The sequence below is a fragment of the Vanellus vanellus genome (genome assembly GCF_965231255.1).
Source record: "Vanellus vanellus genome assembly, chromosome: 9".
NCBI classification, from domain to species: Eukaryota; Metazoa; Chordata; class Aves; order Charadriiformes; family Charadriidae; genus Vanellus; species Vanellus vanellus.
The window spans coordinates 15,169,230-15,187,578 of record NC_138914.1 but is presented as its reverse complement, the minus strand read 5'-3'; the positions used below and the strand labels follow the sequence as shown (position 1 = coordinate 15,187,578).

Here is an 18,349-nt window from a genome sequence, read left to right as displayed (position 1 = left end):
GGCCATGGCAGGGGGGGTGGAACTGGATGATCTTTAAGGTCCCTTCCAACCCAAACCATTCTATGATAACCTTGAACTATTCATTTGCTGTCCTTGCTAATAGAAGCTGAATTTCTTCATATGTGTTTAGGCCTGAAACAATTTTTATTTTAAGCTGTAGTTGGAACAAAAATTTGAGTTCACTTGTGTTTATCAGCAATTATTTGGAATTTATGTGAAATTTTGTGGATAGTTCATCGTAAGCAAATTCTTGCCAGTAGTAGTTCTTCCCGGTGGTTTTATGCTAGTTGTACAAAACACAATCCCGGAGACCTGGCATTTGTGTAATGAGCTATCAGGTTGTGCAGCCTGCCTTTTCCTCTCCTCTGGCTTGGAACATGGGAACTGTACTTATGTCGCTCACGAATGGGTTGAGCTAGCTAACGAGGAAGAGCGTGCAAGTTTGCTTTCCTCCCTCTTCATGCTCCCCCAAGCAGTGAATGAAGATGGTATCATCACGCTGGGGCATGAAACAGCTGCGTCGCAGTTGAAGTGTTTACCCATGAATGCAATTGGAATGCATATAAACACATTTTTTTCACCGGTTCATTTCAGTAATCTTAGATGTTACTGTTAACCTAATCTAGTAATGAAACAGACATGAAAGTAGTTTTTAAATTAACGATTCCCTTTAAAACCATTTTGCATTCTGCTATTTGCATAACGCCTTACTTGCACAAGGCATTTCAGCATTTTGCTGTGTGTAATTACAAGGTAATGACAGGACAGGCAGAGTTTACTTGCCTATGTAAATTCCAAACTGTGTAAATATTGCTAGAATACATTTGTTTTTATTTTACTGTACAGGCTGTGTTTTAGTAAGTCATTTCCTTGCAAATGTGATCTTGGTTTGGTTCATTACAATAGTGGCACGTTCAGTATGTGCTTTTTCAGGGAAGCTTATATGCGCACTGATTCCTCCGCTTTCTGCTGCGGAGCTGAAGTCGTTCCCAGGCCCCGGAGGAATGTTTCCAGCCCTCCCGCTTCCTTATTTGTCCACTATACATATATATATATATATATATATATTCCTAACAAACACACGGCCCTACTCATTTCCCTCTTCTTAATGCAGTACGTACCTATTAATCATCTTCTCTTTGTGTTAGCGCAGTTTATATTCTTTTAGCACTTCCTAAATTTCCCAGTCAGTGCCAGAGCATTCCAAGAGTTAACTGGTGGTGACTTCCCCGCGTGGAGAGGAGCAGCCGGCTTTCAAGGAGGGTCAAATAATACCAGATGGTTTGGGTCAGATGGGGCTCATGCGCTCTGTTCTGGTCGAGTTTGGACTCTTCTTTGTTTCTCTCTCGGGTGGTGGTTGAAGGAGCCGAGGAGCCCCCGCGCACACCGCCTGTCCGGGGCACGCAGCTCTCCCAGGGGAAGGGCAGAGGTGGTCAGTTATTGCCCCGGCCGCTGTTACTGCCCTTAACGAGTGAAAATAAAAATGAGGGTTTCACTTGCAAATTGTCTCGCGATGGAGCAAAAATTGCGAGACAGACAAAAATGACTTCTTTATTCCCGCGTTTTATGCTCCTTTGCAGCATAAACCCCTCATCAGGGCAGCTCTGGCTGCGTTTTGGAGTCGTGCGCGAAGCGCGCGGCGTGTTTCAGAACGGTGCAGCCAGTTTGTGGCGGGGGGTTTGGCGGGCGGCAGCCGGCTTGGCGGGGGGTTTGGCGGGCGGCAGCCGGCTTGGCGGGGGGTTTGGCGGTATCGGGGCGCGGCGGGCCCGGGGCGCCCCCTGGCGGCGCCGCCTGGGTGCAGGCGCAGCCCCCGTCCGGCCGCGCCGCGGGGCGGGATGGCGGCGGGCCCGGTCCGGCCCCCGGCAGCGCTCCGCGACCCCCGCGCCCGGCAGGTGAGTGCGTGGCGTGTCGCCTGGGCGGTGGGGACGGCAGGAGGGGAACATACCTCAGTCTGAGAAGACTTTTCTCAGTCCCTTTTGACAACCGGAGGTTTTTATTGCGGTGTGGTTTTTTGTTTTTTTTTTTTTTTTTTTTATTCCCCAAAAAGGATAATATAGACTTGAATTTAAACAATTACTGCTATCCTGTCCAGTCATCGCCATAATATTGGTTTATATGTTGCTTTACCTTTCCCTTAGGCTTTATCATTATTCTTTCAATTATAATGAACTGATACCTAAAGGACAGAATGTGGGGTGGGTTGTTGTTTTGTTTTGTTTTTTTTTCTTAGTTTTATTTTGTGAAACTATTAAAAGCCTGGTACCTTTTCACTGTCTATTTGAGACTCTCTATTAAATTGCCTTTACCTCCTCATTTTTTTTTTACACAAATAGAGCTCATGCTGCTTTTAGGAGATTTTTTTTTTTTTTTCCCAGTCTGAATATTGATAGAAAAACTTCAAAATGATATAATGTCACAGCAGAGCCACTTGAGATATGACCGAAAGGTAAAGCTGCCTGTTGGTGTTTAGTTTCAGATACTCTAATACTTTCTTCTTGAAATTGCTAATTTCCTCTTTATGCCTTAAAGGAGAGGTTCTTCATTATGAAAGCTGTGTGAGTATTACATGCTGCACCTAATAGTGCTAAAGGATTTTTTAAATGTTTTTGCAAGAACAGATTTGTGAATTCTGGGGACCTAAGTCTAAAGCCAGAAAAGACCCCAGAACTCATGGATTAATCTGTTCTGAGGGTAAGATCCTGTCTGTTCTTCCTTGGCATGTAAATTTAATCCTTTACCAGGTCATCTTGAAAAAACAAGGTGCTGTAGCCAAGGGGATACTTCTCCAAAGCAGTAGCTTTTAGCACTGAATTAAGGTTAAGAACAACTCTGTTCAGTTGGATCATTTCTCCTGTATTTTTAGATTCTATTGAGGTAGCTTCCTCAAAGACCTGTCTCGTTTCCCTGGAGTACTACCGTTGTCCTAAAACACCCATTGCCCCTTTTTTTTTTTTTTTTTTTTTTTTTCAAAGCCAGAATAACTGTTTTGCTGATATTAATAACCATGAAAGTAGAGCAGCTAGTTGGCTTTGTATGTTGGTGGGTGCCTTAGGTATCGTGGTAAGTGACCATATACTTATTTGTATGTAGCTTGTGGTAGCGTTTTGGGAACAACGTCTATCTTTCCATGTAACTGGGAAGATTTTTTTACTTCCCAAATCATAGAACCATACAAGGAAAAAAAAAAAAAAATCAGACGTAATTTGACTGTTTGCAATGTCATTGAAAATGGTATCAGTAACACTTTTGGTAAACATTGTGAAGAGGGGTTGAAGTTGATGTAAGAATCAGATATTGCATTTCGTCCTCTTATTCCTTAAGATCTTTCTTGAGCTCAAAGAATCTTGAATTTAGTCCTGGAGAAGCGAGCTTTTTCCTTCTGAAATGAGAGGCTGCTTGCCTAGGGCTGTGCGTTAGATGGGTGCAAGCAATACCAAAATAGAGATGGATTGTGATGCTGCTCAGAGCGTTCAAGAGGATGTACTTCTCCGTGGCACCTATGCTCTTACTCTGCATTCCCTTTTTGGTCCTTGTGTTTGTAAATGACAATCACTTGGCAAGTCCCAGATGCTGAAGGGAGTGTCTGGTGACACAAATTGGATGTGTTACCTTTAAGTCCCTGGGTACGCTCATGGGAATCCTGTCAAAACGGTGGTTCCTTATTTTGGTTATACTTCTGCATTTGCGTTACCTAGGACAGGTAAGGTGCATTCCTTTTTCCTCGTTTTATAATCTAAACATAGAGGTACGTTTTTTAACTTGCTGCGGTAAAGACATCTCGCAGGCGTTGCTGCATGGGGAGGAATCGGAGCTGGAGCTGTGTGGCAGCCAGGACTAAGCACGCAGCTTAGGACCACTTCAGGTCCCTAATGAAGAAGTTTCCTGTCTCCAGAGGAGGTCGGAGAAGGCAGACCCAGGCACTGGTGCTTGAAGGCGTTCATGCCTCTTCTTGTTTGCCTGCCTCACAGTTTCTTAAGGCAGTTCGCTTGGTTACTATAACATTAACTGTTGAACTTATAATTATAATAGTAACAAATCATGATGACTTAGTATTTGTTTCTTTTCAGTTACCCATGGATGTATAGTCTCCACAATCAAACTGTTTCTGCCAGATGGAATGGAAGCTCGATTGCGATCAGAGTAAGGATAAGTATCTATTCATGTGTAGCAAAATTAAACTACTGCGTAATGAGGATTTGATGGATATTATGTTTCAAATCAACATAGGAACAGTTTATTTTCCTGTGATCATGCAAAGAAAAAAACTGAAAGTATTGTTCTTTTGCAGGCATTATGGAAAAGAAGTCTTATTTGCTTGTTGCTTTTAGAAATTAAGATAACTATGAAAGAATAAAGAAGTTCTATAAAATAATAAAAAAGTTCTTATCAAGTTGGGCTTTTCTGACTGTGGTTTACCGTACTGGAATGGGTGTTATAAACAGGAATATAGGACAAAAAAAAGGAAACGAGCATTCTCCTTGCCTCTTTTTTTGTTTGGGATTATTATTTTTGCCCCTTTAAATGCACACAGGATCTACCAAAGTGAGATTAATGGTGTGTCTGTGTGTGTACGCGTGTGCACATAACACTGTTTATCACACACACAGAATCATCAGAGTTGGAAGGGACCTCTAGAGATCATCTAGTCCCACTCCCCTGCTAAAGCAGGGTTGCCCAGAGCACATTACTCAGGACTGCATCCAGGCGGGTCTTGAAAATCTCCAGGGAAGGGGACTCCACAACCTCCCTGGGCAGCCTGTGCCAGTGCTCTGTCACCCTCACCGTAAAGAACTGTTTCCGTGTATTTGAACGGAACTTCCTGTGTTCTAACTTGTGCCCATTGCCCCTCGTCCTGTCACTTGGAACCATTGAAAAGAGCCTGGCTCCATCCTCCTTCAACCCACCCTTTAGATACTTGTATGCCAAGTATATATATTCCACATATATATATTCCAAGTATTTATATTCCACAGATAAGTAGTACAGTAACGTGTCCTCGTAGTGCAGTTATTTGGTGTCATGATGAAAGAAAGTGGTGCCTGACATGAAGAGAAAAAAAAGAAGAAAGTCGATGGAATAATGTTTAGAAACTCAGATGAATATTGAGAGGGTTTTCTGTATGTATGTGCACATTTTGGAGAAAAGTTCAGAAAGCAGTAGAAACAAAAAACGTAAAACGTAAAGGTTTTGTTTCCAGTAATTGAGTGCCAGTTACAAATGACATAATTTTAATCGTCTTTCATCCTCAGCAATTGTATGTTTTTGATTTTTTATTTAAATATTCTTTTATTATTAGTATCCAGAAATGTTTGCATGAAGCTTTAGGGTGTCTTTGGTTTTGGGAAGATAAGTCAAAATAAATTATTATGTGAAATTTTCCATGTGATTGCATGTCCTAATAAGAAATAGTAGAAATGCATGGTATTAAGTTTTTAGTTCTGATGAGAATGTACAAGTGTAACATTTGCTGTAGGGAAGGTGTACAAAATTCTGTAAGCTACCGAATATTGTTTCACTTAGTTTGTTGAATTTTTAAACAGTAGTATATCCACTGTCTTTTCATCTCTATTATTTTGCACATGTAAATTGGTTTAAATCTTAATAAATCAGCTTTTTAAAATATTATGTAACTGCTGAAATAAAAGTTGCTGAAGAGAATTTTTAGAATATACTTTGGATTTGTGATTTGAAAATAGTTCTGTAACCTGGAAGAAACCGCTCAGCGTAGTATTAACTGGTTTTGCTTGTTTGTATATTAAATCTTCATTTTTATCTGAAGAATAAACTTAAAAATACAAAGCATCTTGATTAAACATCTTGATTAAATGCAGGTATCTTCTAGATTTTTGAACTGCTTTTCTGCACTTTGTGTTCACTACTAATTTATTTTTTTTTTTTTAGTGTTATCCATGCTCCATTACCAAGTCCTGTTGACAAGGTAATTCAGTAATTTGCTGTTTTCTGCCTTATTCAACCACGTGCTGCTTTCTGACTTGTTATAAAGATGGAGAAACAATGAAGTCCAGTTACACTGAGATATGTTTTCCACTGCCTATTTCTACCGAGTTTAATATTTTGAGTGACATTTAAAGTAGACAAGGTAATGCAGTATCACAGTGTATATTTTAAGGTAGCTTGACTTCTTACAGCGTGGCATCTGAAACATGGCTTAGAAAAAAACCCATTGATGTTAACATGGTTAAATTTCCAGGTACAGGTTGACCGACGAACAGGTCTTGGGTATTGCATAGTTTGATACTTGATCTGTTCCGTGGGACCGAAGACTAGCTCAGATTTGGTGTTCGGATGAGGTCTGTTGTCCTCGTATCTTGTTTTTATGGAGCAGAAGCTGCGCTGCACAGGCTGGGAAGTGCTCTAGCATGTTCCAAAAGCAGATTGAGACCAAACCTCTCTGGTCCTCTTGTTACAGGTACAGCCAGAGTCACTCACTGTAGAGTCATGGAGTCAGTAATGTCTAGTGTAATTTTTAAACTCAATTTTGATGATGTGGGGGACTTGTAGAAAAGCTGTCAGTAGATACACTCTTGAGACAAGTGATCAGGAATTGATTGTCTTTCTAGCCTCTAAAAAAAAGGGTTAACTTGGGTTCAAATCAGAGTTTTAAACATGAACAAAATTTTCAGAAACTAAGGAAACTTATTTGTGAAGTCAGCAGCCTGAGGATTTCATAGACTTTGCATTTAAGTTGAGCTTTCAAAACAGTGTATGTATGTACCTTGGATCCAGGGCAAGGCAGAAATTCTGAGGTGGGACTGTAGGAAAAACAGCTTCAAAATTATGTCAGCGTAGGAAGAGCCTACAAGAATCAGTAAACACATTTCCCACCCTCCCCAAGCCGAGACAGTTTCTGGGACTAGAGAAAGAATAAAGTAAGACTTACCAAAACCCAGGCTTCAAGCCTGGCAGAGGCGGTGGCAGCGCATAGTAGAACTTCTTTAATTACATGTGAATAGAAATCAAGTAAGATAATGGTGCTAATATGCAGCAAGAACAGTTATGATAAGAGATATTATAGATATTCCCCAAATCTGAAACAGATGTTATAAAGGGAAATGATGAAGATGATGGCTAGTAAGTCAACAGAAGATGTGTGATGAAATGGCGGGGGGGGGAGGGATGATGACATTAAGTTGGAATGTAAGAGACTTTATTTGCAATTCTGGAAACCCCTGATTTCTGTTTGTCCCTGGGTTAAATGGCTTCACCTTTGTGCACTTTGTTTTGTTTTGTGTTTTTTTTTTTTTTTTTTTGTCAGTTTAATCTCAACTGAAACAAAAGCCTGAAACTCTTCGGGTGTGTTGGTGGTTCAAGAACTTGTAAAGACATTAACACAGCGGGGCCTCAGTCCAGAGTTGGGAAGTTCTATGATGGAAAAAAAGAAAGAATAAATAGTAGTAGAACAATAAATGATTGAAAATGCCAGTTGTTAGATAATGTTAAGTTTACCTTCGTGACTAGATTTATATGATGAATTTTGCATTGCTTGAGTTTAGTGAAAAATCCAAACCCATTTTGATTCTTAAATTTCTTTATTTTTCAGGTTGCTGCTAACACTCCCAGCATGTATTCTCAGGAATTGTTTCAGCTTTCACAGTATCTACAGGTAACTTTTCTCTTGACAGCATTAGGTTGGCTAAATATTTTATCTTTGTTCAAAACACAGATCTTATGGTCTGTATATCTTTATTTGGCTGGAATTCTGTAAACTGGAATACGATAAGCTTCACTGCCTTTTTCTGTAGTGAAATAATGTAAAACATTAATGCCTAGAGAGGTGGTAGATGCCCCATCCCTGGAAACATTCAAGGCCAGGTTGGATGGGGCTCTGAGCAACCTGATCTAGTTGAAGATGTCCCTGCTCATGGCAGGGGGGTTGGCCTGGATGGTCTTTAAAGGTCCCTTCCAACCCAAACTGTTCTAGGATTCTGTTGTAATTGACCATATTATAGACCTATGTAAACTCCTGGGGTTTTGCATGAGCAGTATGAACCATGACTTTTTTATAAAAGAAACATGAAAGCTCCCTGTTTTATAGAAGGCTCCCTGAACGCTACATACCTGTTTTCCCTGGCCTTTCTCCTATCCTACCTCATTGTCCCCCATTTTCTTTTGCTCCCAATATTTTAAGCATCATCCCCTGCGGTGAACGTGCTGTGTACACGTTTAAAACTTTTGGTAGAAGAAAAGAAGGGCAAAAGAAGAGGTCGTTTCATGTGTCCAGAACTAGTTGTTTCTGTGAATATAACTTTTTAGTATGAATATTTCCGTCCCTGTTATTATTGGAAAGTATAAAGAAGGGGGCAGTGCTGGCCGCTCTTCTTCCTCATTGGCACCACCAGCCTTTATGTGCCTGCTCTTGTGTCATTTTTAAAAGATGTGTTTTTCCCTAAGATGTCACATCACAAAGGGGTTAGACTGCAAAATGGCAGCACGCTGAAGTATGGGCTAATATATATAAATAATCTCTTTAGAAAGGATCATAAAATCAGCCTGCTGGAAAAAACATGAAAATGTTCTTCCTGGTCACTTCTGTGTAGCTTTAATTTATGTACAGTTCTACTGACTTATTTTGCCTGTTTGTTCACATCAATGATGAGGCTTTTGAGATGGATACTAATATTATATGTATTTGCTGACATAGCAGGAAGCGGCTCAGGCAGATGCTCTTTCTTGGGAGGCCAAATACATACTCGCTCAGCAATCTGTTCATTCTCTTTATCCTGGAATGAAGATGCTCTTCTATCTTACTGTCCTAAAACAACAATTGAACAAAAATAGTTCTTGCTTGGCATTTTTTTTGTGACCTGATTTGAGGGCCCCATTGCATGGGAGCTGCCAAGCTGCCTTTTGGTGTTTCCAATTTTGTTACTCAAATTATTGAAAAAAGTCAAATTGTGTTTAAGTCTTGGAAAGAATAACTTGTTACTATGTACATGCATGTGCAACATATGCATGGAAAATGAAGGTTTTTAGGAACCTGAGATTATAGGATAACATTTCCTGATTAAAATATCCAAGTAAATGTGTGGGTGGATAAAATGGGATGGGCTTATTATAGTTTTGAATATGTGACAATGTTTGCTACTCACGCTTCCTTTTTTTCCTTGTATTTTGGTATCTCTTACGTTGCTTTTGTTTTTCTGAGTTGTTTCTGAACTGACTGGTGCTCTGCTCTCTTCACAGGAAGCCTTACATCGGGAACAAATGTTGGAACAGAAGCTGGCAACCCTTCAGCGACTACTTGCTGTCACGCAAGAGGCTTCAGATACTAGTTGGCAGGTACCTGCAGGCATCCTTTTCCTTTATGGACTGAAAAATGCAAAGTATTTCAGCTATTAATTTACAAACAATGGGGGAAAAAGCAGCAAAAAGCTTATGGCAATTCTCTTAAACTGTGCAAAAGATAATGTTTAATAAATTTAGTGGTCATGTACCAGTTTGAAATAACTATTTAGTAGTAAATACTCTAACAAAATTGAAGTCCTAAAGCAGAACACTACTGGAACTACATGAAGCACGTGTTAATACTAAGGTGGTATTTCTTTTCTGCTAGGCTTTAATAGATGAAGACAGGCTGCTATCAAGATTAGAGGTTATGGGAAATCAGTTACAAGCGTGTTCAAAGGTAAGTAGTACACAAAGTTGAATGCTCAGAATTCTGAAAGATAGCTCTTTGGACATGTTTTGAAATTAGGTAGTTGTAGGAAAGCAGTTGGAACATAAACTTGCTGAAATGAACCTGTGCAATTTTGATAATCTGAATAGCATCAAAACTCTAGATCTGGTCCTTATTTCACGGAATCATTTTAAATCTAGATAAACTGCTATTTTCCAGCATTTTTTAGCATGAAGTGATTTCTTTTGTATGTGCGTATAAACATGTATGTACTGAAATGCAGAAAAGGAATTTCTGTCATCGGTGAGAAGCAACCATTCTGTCCCGTTTTCTACGGATGTTTCTTTCCAAACAGGGGTTTGAAAAAAGGCATTATCAATGAGCTGTCTGATATTCAGAGACAGAGTAACAAGTATGGCTTGCCTTTACTGTTCTTTAGGCCACCTATGTCTGCCTTAAATTTTTATTTTTATTTTAGTTTTAATTCCTCTCAACTGCCTATGTTATAAAAACTTTTTTTGCGGGTCCTGGTTGAGGTCTTTCAGATGAGACCTCGTAGGTTTCTGGCTTGTCAAACTGTAGGTCTCTTAGGCTTGTCATGGTCTTAGCAGTGTCCAAAAAAACCCTTATAGTTTTCCTATAATCAAAGCTGATGTGTGCTGCCATACATACACTTCAAAAAATAATTGGTTTACACCCAGTCACGTCAAGAATCTTTGATCAGTGATTTTTCCACAGTGTATTCCCAGCTATCAGAAATTGCTAAACATTTTGGAATAGAACAGGTATTATGACAATCAAATATATTTAATCAGCAAAATACTAATTTATTTTGTATCTTTGTATCTGAATTATCTTATCTTATACGTGCAGAATCAAACAGAAGACAGTATACGAAAAGAGCTTATAGCATTACAAGAAGACAAACACAACTATGAGACAACAGCCAAAGAGTCCCTGAGGCGGGTTCTTCAGGAGAAAATTGAAGTGGTCAGAAAACTGTCTGAAGTGGAGGTACTGAAGTTTCGTGCCTAGTCTTCTGGAAATGCTGAAATAGTTATAACTGCTGCTACTTAGATCCCTGTTTAGTTGCCTGTAATACACCAGTGTTTGTTGTATTGTGGCACTTGCAGTATATTTAGTAGTAGAGTCTATTTCTCCTATTGGACAATACTTAGATTGTTAAACAGTTAATGAGAAACTGTGCTTTATAGTCTTCCTTCTTTTCCTGCCAGATTCCAAAATTCATGAAGCTGCCTTGCAGAAGTTAGTATGCATAGGAAATAAGTGAGGGGAAAATGACATACATACATTAGAAGAAAATGCTGTTAGACCTTGTCTAAACTGTAAAATTTGTGGAAACATAAGCTTAACTACTCATACAAATTCCACTTAAGAATGAGCTTTTAAGATTACAAAGTGTTGGACGCTTTCTTCAAGTAAGATTTCTGCCCCTATAATATCTCTCATTACTGTTTTTTGCTTTATTTTCTCTCTCTGTTATCATTATTTGCTATGTTCCCTTAGGTCAAGAAATATCCTAAGACTTAATTTTAAGTGCTCGAAGTGTCTACCCTCTTCATGCTTTATAGACAATGCAATGCATATAGTGCTGTAATAAATAACCTTATGAGATTTCAGTTAAATACACCTTTTTATATCGTAATAGCTCTTGACAGGTTTGTTCGTGGTTGGAGTTTTATGTTTACTTCTAGCTTTCTTCTCCTTTCCAATCCTATACTAAGAGAAGAATGTTCTGACTTATACTTTTTCTTCTTTACTTTGACTCTTGGGGCAGAAATATTAATTTAACTTTAGTAAGAGATTTGCCTGAGTGCTTCGTGCCACATACTTTTCTCTCCACGCAGAAGAATCGCTGGCTCCTGGTTCAAAGTTGTCCTTTCAATAATTATTATGTAATATAGTTTTGAAGGCACTGTTATTTAAAGGTGTTTTGGTCTGTTACCATGGTGAAGAACTAAGTCAGAGCTTGTTACAAAAAAAAATAAATACTGTATGAATGAAGAAACAAATCTTGCGTTGTGAGGACGAAACTCTATATGCCATTTAGTTGTGCTGCTGTCACCAGCTCATGCAAAGTTCTGGAGCATTCCTTGCCTCCTGAAGACCCAGGTGTCTCTTGAGTAAGGGGACCTTAGCTTAGATGCCTTTCCACATTATGGAGTTCAGAAAAAGATTTAGAACACTTCCTGGGAGCCATTTTGCTTACATAACGTGTTACATCTTCTTTTGCTGGGTGAAAGGTATGATGAAATCTATTGATTATGTTGGATCACAAAATATTATGAAACTTTCACTGTATATCGTAAAACAGAAGAGAATAGGGGAGATGGATCACACGTTTCAGTTCTTTATTCCTGTAAGTCACAATTAATTGTATAACCTACTGTGGGTTTTTTTTACACATGCATGAAACTAATATGTTTTTGCATAATCTGTTCTTTAGGTAGAACATTATGAAGGTTTGCAGAGATAGTGTTTTTGCCAGGACTTGAGCTGTTTGTTTAGCCTTAATTTAGGAACAAAGCAGTTAAATATGATTAGTTACATATACTGTTTGGAAAAAATAGATCAACTTCAGTGTTTGGTAGATTATTAGTCTCTTTTTTTTTTTTTTTATTGCATAATAATTCTATCTTACAGCGGAGTTTAAGTAATACAGAAGATGAATGTACTCACCTGAAAGAAATGAATGAGCGGACTCAGGAAGAATTAAGAGAATTAGCAAATAAGTACAATGGAGCTGTAAATGAAATTAAAGATCTTTCTGACAAACTAAAGGTAATGATAGAACGTCATCTGACTTGTGATGATACTATAATGCATGGAACAAATAAATACAATTTTTAATTTCTAATGCAGCAATCAAAGGTTAAGAAACTTTTTAAACAACAGGTGAATGAAAGAAAGATGCGCATCCATGTCTTACATATTCTTTTGGATTACATTTAATGTAATTGAAAGTGCCATAGTTAAGTAAATTGCTAACAGGTTTCCTTTTCATTCACTTTGAAAGTTACCATAAATGTCAAAGTATATTAATATTTAAAGGTCCTTTATGCTGGAGAACAAAGTAATCACAGTAAGATAAAGCCTGTTCCCAAAGAGTCTGCAATCTAGATAAGTAGATGATGTGGAGGATGAAGGGTACTTGTATTGTCTTTGGAGACCTGAGACAGTTGTTGCATTTGTCTTTGATAAATACTGGAATTGGTACTTAGGTTCTTTGAGTCATAGTTCAGCACCTCAGACAGAAGATTTTTCTTTCCGAATTAAAATGTTAAGTTTCTGGGTTTAAGGCCATTGGTTTCCCAATTATGAGTTAATTACTGATGATGATGAGTATGCACAGAAGCATCAAAATTGAAACTTATTACCTAGCTTTGAGGGAGGAGTCTTTGAAACTTAACTATCATGAAATCCAGCAAGGAAAAAGATGTGGCTTTCAATGAAGTTAGTCTGTGCAATGTACGTTCAGTTCAGAAGGACTCTTGGGTTTTGATTGATTTGAGGTGCAGGGAGACTTTAGGTGTTTCTTAGTTCTTGGGCCCTGGTACTGTTCCTGTAAAACTTAGGCTCCTCAGAAAAAGAGTTAGTTAAGAAATTTTGAGATTCTTTCTGTTACTGTGCTTGAAGTGAAATTTATAGAAAAATAACAGTAGAAAAATTTTGCATTGTTTCAATTTTCTTTATCTGACTAGCAAAGGAAGTTAGCTATGGACATTTAGTTATACAAAAATGAAGGAAATCTGTGCCTTTACGGGTTAATTTTGATTTGTTTGGGGATTTTTTTAATCTTTTTGAGCAGGTAGCAGAAGGAAGACAAGAAGAAATCCAACAGAAAGGACTGGCTGAGAAAAAAGAATTGCAGCATAAAATAGACGAAATGGAAGAGAGAGAGCAAGAGCTTCAAGCAAAAATAGAAGCTTTGCAGGCTGATAATGACTTCACAAATGAGCGGCTGACTGCTTTACAAGGTTAGTCACTAGTGGGGAGGAAACTTTGATTATTTGTTTTTCTTTTAATCTGTGAAATATCTTTTTCTTGGACTTCTGTTTACAGTACGGTTAGAACATCTTCAAGAGAAAACTCTTAAAGAACACAACAGCTTAGGTAGGTGTGATCAGTTTTTTGTTTCAAGCTGGTTTCCAGATTTTATGTTCAATTAGTTATATTATAATGACCTTGTAGTCTAGGGGTCTGACAAAAGAACAACGTTTTACAGTTATCCCAGTAGTTCGTTCTTCTTGGGATCACTTGTTAACGCTGAAAGACATGTGGCCACAGCAGAGTGCCGGTAGAGGGCACTGCTGTTGTGAGTCTTCAGGCTTCTGGGTCAATGCTCAACTTAGAGCTCTGTGCCCTCTCAGCTCCAAGATTTTGAAGGTTTTTGGATACATATATAAAAAAGGATCTTTTACAGCTATATATATGTAATAGGCAGTAATTCTTTGGATGATAGGAACTCTTGTACACTTGAACAAATGGGAACGTGATCTGTAATGCAGGAAAACACGTTAAATTTTGGTTTATTAGATTAGATACTTAGAAGAAGGATGACATGAAAAGCCAGATGCATTTCACAATGCTGTATTTATAAAGAAACAAAACCCAAAATGTTTTGCTTGGTTCCAGAAATAATACCCTTTCTTAATCCTAGGCATACAAGTTGATGACTTCATACCTAAAATTAATGGGAGCACAGAGAAAGGTAGTGTATCTTAAGGCTACCTTTTGTCTTATGGTTGATGTTTGAAGTTGAACAAATTCAATATGTTCTCTAAAATTCTACTTTGAATAACATTCTCTTAAAAAATGAAATCGAATTTGTCCAGTCCTCTGACCATAATTTTTTTATTTTTTTTGCTTAGACTTTCAGTCTAGGTATTTTTAGAATGTTTTGTAAAACATAATGAGCCAACTTGGAAGTTGTCTTTTTTTTTTTTTTTGGCTTGTTTTTGGGCTCTCACTGGAATCAGTAGGAATCTACCAAATGACGTCAGGTTTGTGATACAAGAACGTGGAAAACTCATTTACTTTTTTCCTCTGAATTTTATTTTTCCTTGCAACACAGACACATATCGTTTTTGTAGTAAATTGGGTATGGTAAGTAAAGTTAGCAAAACATATTTTTTTTTTTTTTCTAACTATAGCATGAAAAATGTGAGGACATGAAATTCATAAATAGTGGAAACTAACTTTTTAAAACTCAAGGATGTCTTTCTGTAAAACAGGAATGAATACAGGTTGAACAAATTGATGTTTTTTAAAGACCAATTACTTAAAGCTAAGTGTTTTAACTAACGTGTCTCAACATTCACTTGAAGTGCTTTGAATAAAATTGTCTCATAAGACTGCACAATATCACGTACAGCAAAGATTATTCCAGATAGAATTCTAAGTTCACTAAATTGTTCCATTGGCTAAGACACATTTGTCGTCTTATGTTAATTTTAAATTTTACCTTGGTGTAGCTTTCTTAAGCATTTGCTGTGTCTTGCTAGACAGCGAAAGCTCTGAGGAATGGTGGTAGTATTAGTTGGAAGGTTGGGGTACTTACATAGAGAACTTGTGGTTTTAACTAATATTCACAGTGTTTAAGGATTACTGTATACATTTTTGAAACAACTTTAGAACTCTCTATGCTCTAATTCTTAGCTTTTTACCTTTTTTTTTTTTTTTTGTATTATAAATGAAGAGCTTCTTAACTAGGGAGACTAATAGCAAAATAAAATAATTTAATCATGGCAAAACCTCATGTCTATTTCTTATTTGAGGCAGGAGGAGACCTCTGTTAAACACTGACAGGAACTGTACAAAAACCTCCCCTTAATCTAAGTACTAGTTATCCATTAATATTGTAGCATTTTAGGCACTTAGCTAAGATGCACGCTGAGATTAGCAAGCAGGAGACTTTGTCTATTCCCAGTTCTCTGGATTGCCATACTTTGGTTTCAGGTAGATTGATCCATGTAGTTGATGCGTACTTTTAGGTTGGTAATACTCTTAATGCTTGATAGAATGGTTAAGAAATAAATTGGCTTTTAATTTTTTTAAGTCATCCACCCCAGAATATAGTTAGCTTCTTTACAAAATAAATATGAGGTACTATATAGGGATTGTGATTCTTCATTCTAATCATGTAAACTGTAAAAAGACTTTAAAAGTTAAGTTGTTGGAGGTTATTAGAAAAACATGCAATACTGTGAATAAGAGTAGCCTAGAGCTAAATTGAAGCATCTAGTAAAAGCTTTCAAGGTTTGAGTGCAAATACATAATTGTTTTAGAGAAATAATTTATAACATCACTCTAAATAGAAATATTTTTTTTAACAAACACTTTTTTGTTTGTTTTAAAATTGTTGGCAGGAGTTTCTTGTTAATTTTTTAAATACTGCTACCTTTTATCAGTCTGAGTTTAAAAATTGTCTGAAACATTATTTCAAACTTGAAGTCATTGTTATGTCATCATAACAAATATCATTGTATCACTGATACTCACTTTTTTGTCCAAGTTGAAGCAATCCCTTTTTGACTTATTTTGGATTACATAAGAGTCAAAGTGTCGTCTGGATGGATGCATGAAAATAGATTCCTCCATCCTCTGAGTAACAGTAGAACTTGTGCTTAAACCTGGGAGTTTTAGGAAGCTGTCTGCTAATTTCTTTTTCTTTAGGAATATAGACAGCGTATAACTGCTCAGTCAAGTTGTCTTTCTGTGTGTTTATACAGTCTATCACCTTTTTCTGTTGTGCATCCACCATGCTATTTTATTACTCTATATTTTAGCATAGTTTTCCATTATTCTGCCTATTGTACCACATTCTTCTGAATCTCTGCTGTACCTGGTCCATACGCATTCCTCTGGCATTTTAGAGGTTGCTGGCCAGTGTTCTCTTCATGACAGTCTGTGCCTTTCTGTATCTTCCTGTCCTTTATCTAGCCCTCATATAGCGACAGATGGGCAGTAATTTTCTCTGCCAGATTTTGGATTTTGTACTCTTGAAAGCAGCAGGAGGCAGTAACTGCTTTTTTGCTGAGTAGTCTTGCATTATTTTCGGAAAGCTAAGAATTCAGGGGGTATGGTATAGATTCAGCAACACTGGCAGTGAAAGAGGTTGTAGATATTTTGCATAAGGGAAAGACTTCACAGCTGAAGGCAGAAATCAGAAATACAAAGTTTTGGGGGTTGTGCTAAATAGCCTGTAAAGGAATTTTAAAAAGTCTCCTCTATCTGTATGCGAAGGTATACATACCCCACGTCCCCCGCCTCCAGAGAGGCAAATAGCAGTAAAGCCATGTAAAATCAATGTGTTTTAAGATTCCTTTTGCCTCTCTGTGTCTCAGAACTTCAGGTCAAGCCCTCAAGGTATGGTTGTAGGCATACTACCTAGCTGTTGCAAGAATAAGAATTTTACATTACTTTTTTGTGTGGATGTCCATTCCATTAAAAGAGCTCTACTCTGAGTAGAGGAACTAAGAACTTATGTAATAGTCTCTCTAGACTCTTTTTCTAGTAAAGCGTATTAAGGTGATGATGGTTAGGCATTCATTTGCTCTCATTCACTTACGGAAATTCTAGTGCAGAAGAGAGTAACTTGCTTGTACATCAAGCCACAGGTAAAGGTTGTGTACAACTGAGTTATTTCATTAAGTGGTATGCTTCTCAGTGACTTGCACCACACCTGGCTTTCATATTTAAGTTTTGTGAGCCCTATACATTATATCAAGAAAGATATGAGAAATTTGTATACAGTCACTTAGAAGATGATGTAAAAAGGCAAAAAAATGTTTAAATATGGAAAACAAATGTTATAGCCATGGTGTCATCTTTTAAAAGCCCTGTCCTTGTCGGTTAGAAAAAAGTTTACCTTTTAGAGTAACTTTGAAATGTAGTAAAGCTTAGTATGATGTATTGGATCTTAACATCTAGGCTTCTGACATCAGAAGCTATTGATTGAACAATTTTGTTTGAACGTCACACATTTTGCTGGTCTGTGTACTAAAAAGCAGCCTTTTCAGATTGCTAGATTCTTGAGCTCAGGAGTTTTGAAGTTCTTTAGCAAGGAAGTGTTAGCACCTTTTTATGTGAAGAGATGCAAGGTTCTGATGGAGTTGGGAGTTGAACAAGGTCACATTGAAGGACTGGGGTAAACCTGGGTATTGAGCCCAGTTTTAGGATCTCTGCTGTAGAACTGTCCTTTTAAAAACTGTTGTTTCTGTGCAGTGAAACTTTTGTTTAAAATGTAGAGAGATACTCAGCAACACTTTTAAAGTAAATGTTTTTCATTTCAAGAGGGTATGAAAAATAGACATAAAGACTAAAGAAAAACTTATTAAATGGCTTTTTAAAGCTAATTAAAAAATGCTGAAGAATGTAGGTTAAATACGTGAGTTTTCTATTTCTTCAGAGCTTGGATTTGGTATTTGTAATTATCCGTGTCTGATTATGAATTAACAAATGGGAGGAACTAGAGGCATCAGTGCTATGGAGTTGCATGTTTCAGCAGTGTATCATCTTATGTATTCTAAATTTACTGTGATTTAAATATCACTTATGAGCATTAATCTTTTTGCCAAAAATATGAAGTTGTCAATGGAAATTTAGTGGAAGTCATTTGTCACCACCTAACCTGAAAGAGCAATGCTGCAAATGCCAAATGCAGAATGTTTGGACTTTTAATAATTGGTT

General features: G+C 37.5%; 1 protein-coding gene across 13 annotated transcripts in view; it reads left to right on the top strand.

The window, feature by feature from the left end:
- Positions 1–18,349, top strand: part of SLMAP (sarcolemma associated protein) — a 91,260-nt gene that overhangs the window by 36,395 nt on the left and 36,516 nt on the right. For 10 of the 13 annotated variants that reach the window (XM_082487967.1, XM_082487963.1, XM_082487970.1 and 7 more), the window contains exons 3-12: positions 4,068–4,140; positions 5,902–5,938; positions 7,562–7,624; positions 9,205–9,300; positions 9,575–9,646; positions 10,511–10,651; positions 12,302–12,439; positions 13,467–13,635; positions 13,721–13,771; positions 14,319–14,369. In XM_082487967.1, coding sequence (XP_082344093.1) covers positions 4,068–4,140; positions 5,902–5,938; positions 7,562–7,624; positions 9,205–9,300; positions 9,575–9,646; positions 10,511–10,651; positions 12,302–12,439; positions 13,467–13,635; positions 13,721–13,771; positions 14,319–14,369 — 891 coding nt within the window. The remainder of the gene's footprint in view (positions 1–4,067; positions 4,141–5,901; positions 5,939–7,561; positions 7,625–9,204; positions 9,301–9,574; positions 9,647–10,510; positions 10,652–12,301; positions 12,440–13,466; positions 13,636–13,720; positions 13,772–14,318; positions 14,370–18,349) is intronic. The other 3 variants (XM_082487962.1, XM_082487968.1, XM_082487969.1) reach the window with 1 other exon arrangement.